This window comes from Schistocerca cancellata, chromosome 12, assembly GCF_023864275.1.
Source record: "Schistocerca cancellata isolate TAMUIC-IGC-003103 chromosome 12, iqSchCanc2.1, whole genome shotgun sequence".
Classification (NCBI taxonomy): domain Eukaryota; kingdom Metazoa; phylum Arthropoda; class Insecta; order Orthoptera; family Acrididae; genus Schistocerca; species Schistocerca cancellata.
The window spans coordinates 105,917,645-105,929,280 of record NC_064637.1 but is presented as its reverse complement, the minus strand read 5'-3'; the positions used below and the strand labels follow the sequence as shown (position 1 = coordinate 105,929,280).

Here is an 11,636-nt window from a genome sequence, read left to right as displayed (position 1 = left end):
GGCAGTGGTTCAAGGGTGTCACGGACTGTCAGTCACACAACTGGGACAAATCGATCGAGGAGTAACGGTCGACAGAGAGCAACTGTCGTGGACTTCATTTTTGTTGGTTTGAACTACTGCACAGTATTACGTCCATAAATGTAGTAGTAAGTAGAATGTGTTTTGGTCCTTTTAAGGTGTCTTTAAAGTTTTTACCAGCATTGTAACTAGGGTCCCTGCAAGTCAATAATAATATCATGCCTGGCATATTATCTGTCAAAATAAAACTTCTATTTTCATATAGGAAAATCACAACCTTCTGCAGTGCCAGTATCACTGCCAACAAACACAGCAGTGCTCTCCCAGGAACTAACACGATGTTATGAGACGAGCTATAAATTATATCCAAAACTGTGTGCAGAACTGGAAATAAATCCTCTCTGATTTCTTCTACAACCAATGTTACACTAAAAAAAAAAAAAAAGGGTGTTTAATACTGAATAAACAGAACAAGTAACACAAGCGGTACAGATCTGAGGCGACAGACTACTCGGCCGTAATATTAGTGAGTACAGCGCGAAGACCCTGGGGTATAGGAGAAAAGTAAGTTCCACTTAAGGCAATGTGACAAAATAATAGGGACAAAATGAACGTGGAGAGTCGGCATTACCAATGAGTACATTCAATAACAACTTCCTTGCAATAAATTGCCTTTTCTGTAATACAGTCTCAAGAGTCTGCCGAGCTAGCGAGAATAATTTGTCATAAAATGTAACAAAATAGAAAGAATAAAAATTACACACAATTTCGTGCCAGAGATTACACTATTCAAAATCCTGTCTGGTTGACAGTTATTTTACTCAAAACAGAGTGTGATACTTTTATGATAGGATGTGATATTTACTCAGTTTCGAAACTGTTGCCACACACTACACAGTGAAAGTGTGTAGCAATTTAGGAGATAACATTTTATATTGTCATGATGCTAGTACTAGTTACACAGTGCTTTGTCTGCCACTGATTCCACCATTCAAGTGCAAAACAAAAATGACAAAAAAATATACAGTGTTTGAATAGAACAGACTTGGTTAAAGCATTGCTTTCACATATAATCTTTGACAGGGACCACCAGTGATTCTACAAAAAGAAGTATATGACAACAAATGTTTCCATTACATAAAGTACTTTCTGTTGGATGTTTTGACAATATAGAACATAAGAGAAAATACAAATTATTGCTGTTTATAGACATTGGCAGCACAAGCTAAAGAATACAGGAAATCTCCACTAAAAACTAGTCACATGAATACTAACATCACCAGAAGCATAAAGTGATGTGACTGACAATGGTATGCTTAGACAACAGAAAAGCTTCCACTGAGATACTTTCCACAGCTAGCAAAAATTCTTAAGTAACTGTAGAGGAATTTCACTAAATAATTGGCATTGTTTAATAAGGGGTGCTTCTGTTTTGCTTGTGCGCTTCTGACAGTCTTGAGAAATTAAACTTAAATCCACACAAAAAAGGCAGCCAATGAAAAAATATTTTCAAGTAAAGATAATTTTAGACAGAGATTGAGAGTAACAATGTATGAAAACTGAAGATTCATTCGTGTTAAGGTATTCTGACCAAATAATTAGCAGTGGGGTGCACTGAGTGCATGATATCAATAAAATGACTTCTAAAGTCAAAAAGTTTCTGCTAATTCTGTAATTTCTCTGATCAAAAAAATAAGTCTCCATACATTGTTGGTGACTGCCACAGCAGCATGGTAAAGCTGGGATGTACAAATTATGGTGGTCCCCTAAATGTTATATACTTCCATAAAATCTCCATAAAAATCAATAACAAACAGGAGAGTTTCACCCTGTGTTTACAGTTATAAAGCAATGATTTTGTTTTTTTGAAAAAGGGAAGAAGAACAGTCTGAGTAGAAGATCTATATTTGCAGATAGTGAGAACAAACTGTTTTCCCTTTGATAACATGACACAGATTCATTTGTGTTGCTGATGACTTAGTACGCACTTATGAAGTCCCTACCAGCTAAAGAGAGATGTTGCACGGAGTAAGCAAAAATCGTGTAACAACTAAAAAAAATTAAGAGTGTATGTTTGTGTACTGCTATGTAAACACTGAAATAGTGTTGTAGTAGCTCTTATCTTGAGATAACTGAGTAATCAAAACAAAAAACTGTTTTACCAACACTATCTCAAATCTGAAAAAAAGTCTGACCTGGGCTACACAAAAAATGTGAAGAGGCTTCATCTCTGCTGAAGTACTGTGCAGCTCAACATCTAAATCCTGCAGAGTTCTGCAATGAATCAAACTCATAACAGTTCCTCCTTCACACAGCCTGGATCTGATACACACGTTTACACACAAAGAGATATTGGACACTGAACGAGATAGCCAGATTGTATTCTGGAAGACTTCGGCTAAAGAGGGGTACCCTATAAATCCCACCCACTTCTGGAGCATATTAAAAAGGAACTCTCCATTCTTACTGTATCAATTAATGAAGAGAGAACCAAATTCGGTTCAGTATTTTTCCCATGTGTTTCTTTTCCCTTTCTTATTATAATTTCAAGTTCGGGTTATTAACCTGGATGAAAGTGTGTCATTTGTGGGTCAGCGATTCAAGTAATCTAGGGACAAATGGTGAATAAGACACTATGTTATTCCAGGCTTTCTCAATGTTCTGAGAAAGGTGAAAACTGTTTGGGCTCCGACTACTGTTACAATTATTGGCCACAAAGCACTTGATGATACAATTACAGGAGTTTTTGATCAGCAACACAAATAGAAATAATCACAAGAAATTATAAAATGCAGTCTATCAAAGGGTGCAACAATTTGTTCCCTCCGCCTGACATCTAATGGAATGCAGAATAACTACTGTACTTGGAAACTATTCTAGACACTGATTAGTGTACATGGAAATGTAATAAAACCTGTCGGTTTAAACAGCGTTTTGTATTATAATTTTCTGTTACATTTTTTACAAGAAGAGTTATTTTCAGGTACCATCAATTGATTCTCTTTTTTTTCATTTGCACACAGGACATCTGTGTCATACAGAACCAGCAATAGTGTTTGTTTAAACTTTTATCTGTTTAGAACTGCTAGGCGAGACACTTAAAGTGACCAATGGTAGCTACACTGCTACTGACAAATAAAAAATAAAAAATCTCGGTCTCGCAAGCTACGCTTCAGTCGCTTTTACAGTCGCTCACAGCCAACTGACAGTGGCGCACACTGCGGTGCAGTTGCGACACGGGCAGCTGCTCCCGACAAATCGATAACAAAATAAAAAGGGTCGCTACATTAAATATTGTTCCACTATTACTTTTCTTCCTTTACAGTAATTAGGCAAAGTATACTAATATCACCGTACGAGTAATTTATTCCCAGACACTATCGTGTTGTCACTTTTTTAAATTTTTTTTAGAAAATTAAATTTGTCTTTTCTGCTCCGTCACTCCGTACTACGTTCAGAAAAAAATGGCAAAAAGCAAAGAAGAGAAACATTGTACAAATTAAACATTTATAAATACGCTACCCTTAACACTACGCTTTATAATACACGTCACTTAAACTTTAGAAAACAAAACCACACCTCTCCCTCTCTGACGGCGACAGTGTGCCATTTCCGGGAAGTGGCCGGAGGAGTAGTACGCACAACGGTGCCGGCGGCAGAAAGAAATGCGATGAGGAGGAGGAGGAGGAGGAGGAGGAGGAAGCATCGTGTGGCATGTACCCGCATCCGTACACGTTGTGGCTGGTTCCGACCGGCTACTCTGAGGTCGTTGACGCCATGTCGGAGCCCAGGAGGGTCACCTGTGTCGTGTCCACAACCGAACCCTCAGCTGAAGTGTCCGCCGCACTGCAAAAAGATAAGTCGGTAACAGTCGCTTGTGGTTATCTATCCTACATGATATTCTAAAAATAACACACCAAACAGTAAAGGTGTCAAGTCGTCAACAGGTGCACAAATGAGGCTGAAAACTTTATTAGCTTTCCTTTTCGAGATAAAGCGTGTGCGCGCGCGCGCACACACACACACACACACACACACACACTATCAGACAAAAAGTACCCAGATACATGTTAGTGGATATTAATGTAGGGTGTGACCATCCTTCACCTTTGTAACAGAGTGAACTCTACTGCATACATGTTCAATGAGGTTTTTGAATCTCTGTGGAGGACTGACTGTCCATTCTTCTTCAACAGCTGAAACTGGACAAGATAGTGATGTTGCATGCTGGGGTGTGGGAGTGAAGTATACGTGCTGCTTTATGACAGGCTGCACTGTCACGCTGATCAAAGTCTCAAAAGGATCTCTTCGAGTGCGGGGTCACAAAAGGCAAATGATGTTTATGGCATTTGACACCCTACATATTGCCTATCGTGCAACCGCAGTAAAGGCTACATATGGCAACAGGGGTATGGGACTGAAAGTATCCAATGGTGAACACAGCATGAAGCTGTGAAATGCAGCTGAACTGCTTAGCCAATGAGTAACTCACAACAGTGCTATGTTACTCATACAGAGCAGTGCAATGGCAATGATAAACAAAGCAAACTTTGCACTATATGTATAACGACAGTTGCCAAAGTTGACATTTCGGCAGAAAGGAACCCAGAAAATTTTAGTGTGTGGAAGAGAAGTAGCAGATGAAATATTAGCGTTTCTGCTTGACGATTCAGTGGAAAGTGTGGGTTCACATACGTTTGACAGTGTGCACAGTGTACGTGACGAATACAGTGATGATGATACGTGCTTAACGAGGCAAAGTGATACTGAAATACGTGTCGAGCAATATAGTTTATCATCCTTTTCAGACAGGGAGCCACCAATCCTGTCATCAGTTAAACATAGTGAAGGACAATCATTGTGCAAGGTGCGGGTACTACACGTAATTATGTGCACGGAAGATGATCTGCAGTGTAGTGAAAAGCAATTCAGAACAAATTTTGAATACGTCTCTAGCAATATGACCGTGTAACGCATACGAGAAACTACGGATATTCAAGGGACAAGCACACATGTTACAAAAGCTGGTGTTTGCACGTTTCGAGGATGCTCGATACGATTTACAGGATGTGCACGACAGTGACCTACTATGTTACACGTGTCAAACTGTGCGTGACATAGATTACAGTGATTTTGAGGGAAGCAGTGAATGGTTTCGTAACTTCAAACAGTACTACAGAATTGGAACATGTAAGATAATGAAATTTCAAACAAAGTGTCAACTTGACAGAGCAGAGCAAACTGCAGAACTGGCCCAGCTTGTAGATGAGATAAACAAATTTATTTCATCAATCAGTAATGAATTTTTTTCTCTACTCTGACCAGTCAGGATTTGAAGAGGAAATGCATACGAATGGAACCCCGGATATTAGTGGTACCAAGAGAGTTGTATTGAGATCAACAAACATCGACATCTTAACGCATTCGTATATAATTATGCCGACCATTAGTTTGGACGGTAAATCGATTGGAAAGTTATTTACCGTGCTGTAAGAAATTGGAGGTTTTTTTGCCTCCTGTGACTGTTCCTCGTGTGCACGGGCAGCAGGGAATATTTACATCACAGCAAGAAAGAGTGGGAAAATGGGTTTTGTAAGAGGAGTACGACTATGGCACGTGCACTGATTTTGGCCAATAGCTAGTGAAAATAACTCGTATTTGCTCGATTCCCGGTCTTCTTATAAAAATTATACTCTGCACAGCGAACTGCCCCTCCTGAAAAGTGTGTGACATTGCAGTTTGTACCACCTGGAACCATTGGACAAATTGAGCTTTTTTTTTTCCTTACTAAGACTGAACTTGCGATCTTGCACTTGGGGGTTCCTTGGCAGAACTGTTCCTTTGCTGTAAGCAGCACACAGTGATGTACAGTGTGTTCTTATCCTTCTGTATACAGCCTTTTCTTAAGTGTGAAAAACATTTCAGTACCATAATATCACCTTCTCAGTACATCACTGTCTGCACTACGTGCAATAGCAGATACTGCTCTCCGAGCATTCACCAAACCTAAAGCCACCTACATCTACATCTACATCCACATCCACATCCACATCCACATCCATACTCCGCAAACCACCTGACGGTATGTGGTGGAGGGTACTTTGAGTACCTCTATCGGTTCTCCCTTCTATTCCTGTCTTGTATAGTTCGTGGAAAGAAAGACTGTCAGTATGCCTCTGTGTGGGCTCTAATCTCTCTGACTTTATCCTCATGGTCTCTTCGCAAGATTACGTAGGAGGGAGCAATATACTACTCGACTCCTCGGTGAAGGTATGTTCTCGAAACTTCGACAAAAGCCCGTACCGAGCCACTGAGTGTCTCTCTTGCAAAGTCTTCCACTGGAGTATATCTATAATCTCTGTAATGCTTTCGCGATTACTTATCTTGATAGGATACATCATAAGGTGCAGAGGAATAATTTATTTGCTAGTGGAAACAATTGTAGGAGATACAAGTAGTAGCAAGGTGGCGAAAACTTCACTACAACAAGTGGGTTCAAATGGATGTATGTTATAGTTGTTCTGCAGAGATTAAGAGGCTTTCACAGGGGAGACCAATAGTGAAAATTGCATAGAACCTGTCTTGGGAGTGAAGAACTCCGCAACACTGTTCGGAAAACATTGGGCACTTTAAAAGTAAAAGCTAATATGCCACTAGAGTAAAATGATTAATAAACATTGGGCAGTTACAGGACTAATTAATTCTGCGTCCAGTTACAACATGCGCTGGGACTTACACAGAGTCGCTGGTGGCGGATCCGTGCTGCACGAGGAGCTGTTCCCGCTCCCCCACCCCCGCAACCGCACTGGCACCTGCCCCCGCCTGAAGGCCTTCGTTCCCCAGGGAGGCACCTCCCTTGTCTCCACATTTGTACTGAAACAGCAGAGTGGGTGCACATTTAGCAGTGGGTTGCTGAAAATGTGACACAACAGGGTACCATATGCAAGATGCATCACAAAAAAAGAGGTGTGTCAGATTCCAACATTTAATTTAAGCAGAAGCTCTTCTCACATCACCCATTTCCACAAAATATTGTGCATATTCTTTAACTGACAAGTAAATTTATTTTTATAATTTTGTTTTATTAGAATTGGCCCCTCTGACAAAGTTACATGATCATGGAAAAAACACACTACATCACTAACTGAATAATAATTAAATATGCTAAAGAACACTACTGTTGCTGCCGCTGCTGCTGCTACTACTGCGAATTCTACTAAAAAAGCTGTCAATAGCAGCAGCAACAGCAGCAGCAACAACATGTGGAATGTAAAACTTTAGAGATTCTCAGTCCAAACAGAATGAAACACAACTATGGGCTAAAATCCCAGAAAATGACAGAAAAATTGTCCCGTATCATGGCAGGCATCAGAAAAAAAAAGTTAAAATTTTATGGACACACTCAACAGATAGACTTGCCCACAATATTTATCACGCATGTAACGACTGAAAATTATACTCCAGATTATGCAAGGAAAAAAAAAGATATAGTGAGGGTATAAATAAATCCCCTGGAAGTCTCAGGCAGAAACTCATACAGTCAAAAAATTGACAGCTGGGAAGTGCAGCCAGAGAACGAGACTGTAAAGAAAACAGGAACAAAATGTACTGAAGAGAGAAAGACACTTCATGGAGAAAAGTTGAGAGTTGCATGCAGACTCAGTAAATTGAATCATAAACCTTCGAGGGATCTAGTAGGGTCTAATAGCACATAATAATAATTATAGTGAGTTCTATCAATTTTATTACTTTTGGGTGATGTCAAAATTTTCTTAATATTTTTAATATTGAAAGTCTGTGGACAGTGATTGTGCCTTCAAAAAACCTACAAACATTATTGCAAGAGACTAGTCTTATTTCCTGTGATATGCCATGATTCATTTTAAAGTGATGATTTGTGCTGCATGGCTTCTCACTGCACAAATAGGATACTCGAGATAGAAAGAATAATACTCAGAATCCCTGCATGCAAAAAATATCAAGAAAACAGTCACTGGGGACTAGCTTCTAATGCATCAGTATACAAGAAAATGGAACTGGTACCATTGATCTCAATAGCTATAGCCCAGTATCACTCCTTGCACCATTTTCTGAAGATGTTGAAAAGGTAATGTACTCCAGGACTGTCCCCCACCTGTGTAGTAATGGGATATTTAGCCAATCATAGTGTGGATTTCAAAATGACCATTTACTGTGTCCGCTATTTGTGTATTTACTGAGCACATTATAAAATCTTTAAATGACAAAATATCACCAGCTGGGATCTTCTGTGACCTATCAAAGGCACTAGATTGTGTCAGTCACAATATTCTATTAGAAAAGAGAAGTTTTAATGAAATATATAGATCACCACACGCCTGGTTTAGAACTTATACAACAGAGAAAGTTACCTAGGTTGGTTGTGTAGTACAAAAAGGAACCCCACATCATCTGCATGGGGATAAATTACAATATGAGTCCCACTAGGTTAACTTAGTGGCCCACTAATGTTCTTGATCTGTTAATTATCTGCTTCTTGCATTTGACTCAGGACCTAGAATTAGTCTCATTTGCACATTATATAAGCCTTATTCTGAAACTGAGCAAAGAAGCTTCAAAGAGAAAATAGTAAATAATGATTTGTCTAAGTTAATGATAGCTTCCGCACAAATGGGCTAGCCTTTAAGTTTGACAAAATGCAGCTCACCCAGTTTTGTATGGTCAAAAGGGTACCATCCCCTATTAACCTAGTATACAAACAAGAAATAATAGATGGAAGAAAGCAGTAAGTTCTTATATGTGCATAGTGATGAAAAATTAAACTGAAGAAAACCATACAGCAGTTCTACGAAAATGTTTACGGTCAGCTACTTTTGCCGTAAGATTAATTGGCAGTTATAAAATCAGTCTGTTAACATATTTTGAATATTTACATTTATTGATGTCTTCCAGTTTAATATTCTGGAGCAACTCCTCAGTTAGGCAAAAAGTATTCATTGGACACAAGAAAATAATTTTATGAGGCTCTCAAAGGCATCTCTTTATGCTGCTGGGAATGTTAATCGCAACCTAACAGTGCATTTATTCACCTACGGCATTTGTTATGAACAATTCAACTGAGTTCAAGAACAGTATAGATATTCACACGCAAGATGTGCATTACCCTTTAATGAATCTAGTGAGTGAAATCTGCAGCTCTAAAACTCTTTGACAATCTGCCCATGGAAATAAAACATCTGACAGATACCGATGCGTTTTCAAATGTACACTGAAGATGTTTCTCCCAAACAACTCATTCTATGCCACAGAGGAATTCTTTAATAAAAGTAATTAGCCATTTACACAGCGCATAGCCATACTTTCTTTTTAAATAAGCTATATGTACATAATTGTTGAGCCTCTGGTGGCCCCCTTTTTGACAGGCTGCCTGTTAGCTTCCGTCTCGGGTTCTTCAACCGACGTTTGTTTGATGATTTTTCTGATATCTTCCCAGCATGAGTGGCTGTCATTGTTGCACCAATGCCGTGGTTCTTCCCTTGTTACCTGCAATGGTCATTTGTTGCAGCATGGGTATCCAGGATCTTCTTACTGGTTACTCTGAGGTTTTTCTGTTTCTTGTGGAAGCTGTAGTCATGCTAGAGGATTTACATACCTTCCCTGAACAACTGGGGTGGTAGTTTTTCTGCACTGCAAGAAAAACCGTGTCAGCAAATTTTATTATGTGGATGGTCTCACATAATGCATGCACCACCACAGCTGATTTCTCTACCTGTCCCAACCTGAAATTCTGCTTATGTTTGGTTATCCTGGTGTTTATTGATCATTCAGTAATTCCAATAAAGACATTTCCACATTGATAGGATATGTGGCATATTCCTGTCACAGCAAGTGCGGTCTTTTTTCTCTTTTGCAAATTTAGACACTCTTTGATTGTCTGGTTCAGTTCTTAAATAGTCTTTATGTTATGTTTGTGTGAAATATGACCAGTCCTATCAGTCATACTGGGAATGTAGGAATGTATAGAGGGAAGGCCATACCAGAAATTTCTTCTTCTGTTTTGTCACTTTGCTGAGTGTTAGATTTTGTGACACTTCTTATGCAACTGGCAGAATACCCACTGCTCCTGCAAAAGGGTTTCCAGGTGCTGCACCTCATCTCTGTGATGCTGTGGCTAACATACTCATCTTGCATGTGTTTCAAGAATATTAATCATCCCTCTTTTCTAACTCAGGTGAAGGGATACATCGGAAAAAGAAGTATCAGATAAGGCCTTTCTATCAAACATCGCCACACTGCATAATGCAACAAGCAAGGCATAAATATCATTTACAAACCAAACAAGAATATCAAAGGGTGTTTTGGATCAGCAAGGACAAAAGGGATTCCATTAGCGATGTCAAGAATATACCCCACACGCCCTACACGTGGAAAAGTCTACATTTGAATGACTGCATAGTCCATCAACACCAGGTTCACCAAACACAAACAGCACTGCGGGTTGGGACAGGTGCAAAAATCAGCCACGGCAGGGCACACACTGTGCGAGACCGACTGCGTAATAAAATTTGCCAAAAGGACATGGTAATAACTTCAATAAGAAAGAGGAAAGGCTCAAAGTAAAAAGATTCTGGATTCCCGTGCTTCAGTGAATGACCACTGCAGGTAACAAGGGGAGAACCGTGGCAATAATGACCAGGGAGAAAGCCTTCAGACATTCGCGCAAAACATAGACATAATCTGCAGCCCTGAGCTCAACTCTAGTCCACCTTCAGCAGTTGAAGGTGAAGCTCCGACAATGTCAGGAAATTGTGCCGCTGAAATGTCACCAAAATTGTGAAACAATCACCAACAGAAGAGCCTGAGACAGAAGCCAGCAGATAATTTGTAAATTATGTATGTAGCCTGTTTCTTCAGTTGACATTCTCCAAATCATAATATTTGTCATAAATATTATCTATGAAATATGTACTTAATTAACCATACTCCCAGAAGCGACTGGAAGTGGTTGCTTCTGCTGGTTAATGTATAACTTGAGTTGCTCCCAAGCCTAAAGACTCTCTTCCATTATGGGATTTAGGAAACATGATGTGTGAACGAGTGAATGAATGGAATGCACAAGCTTGTATTTCATCACCACTAGAAAAAGTATACAATTCAGTTTAGATACGACAACAGTTTCTGTGTAAACTGGTATCATATTTCTTTACTTATGATTGTGATTTTGGGTATTGGCCCATTCTCAAGTAACAGCTGTAGCAACATACAGCTCCAAAAAAAGACGATAAAAATATAAGGACACATTCTGTTCTCAAAAATCGTAACATTCATGCCACGTGCACAAGAAAATAGGGTTTCTTGTAATCTATATTTTTTTTGGTCATCAGTCTACTGACTGGTTTGATGTGGCCTGCCACGAATTCCTTTCCTGTGCTAACCTCTTCATCTCAGAGTAGCACTTGCAACCTACTTCCACAATTATTTGCTTGACGTATTCCAATCTCTGCCTTCCTCTACAGTTTTTGCCCTCTACAGCTCCCTCTAGTACCATGGACGTCATTCCCTCATGTCTTAGAAGATGTCCTATCATCCTGTCCCTTCTCCTTATCAGTGTTTTCCACATATTCCTTTCCTCTCCGATT

The 11,636-nt window shown here is 39.4% G+C and overlaps 1 protein-coding gene across 1 annotated transcript in view; it reads right to left on the bottom strand.

Annotated features, from left to right (window-relative positions):
• Positions 1–509: 509 nt before the first annotated feature.
• LOC126109491 (protogenin A-like) overlaps positions 510–11,636 on the bottom strand; it is a 288,364-nt gene continuing 277,237 nt past the window's right edge. Inside the window, exons 18-19 of the mRNA XM_049914516.1 lie at positions 6,755–6,891; positions 510–3,864 (exon numbers count right to left, since the gene is read on the bottom strand). Coding sequence (XP_049770473.1) covers positions 3,774–3,864; positions 6,755–6,891 — 228 coding nt within the window. The 3' untranslated portion in view covers positions 510–3,773. The remainder of the gene's footprint in view (positions 3,865–6,754; positions 6,892–11,636) is intronic.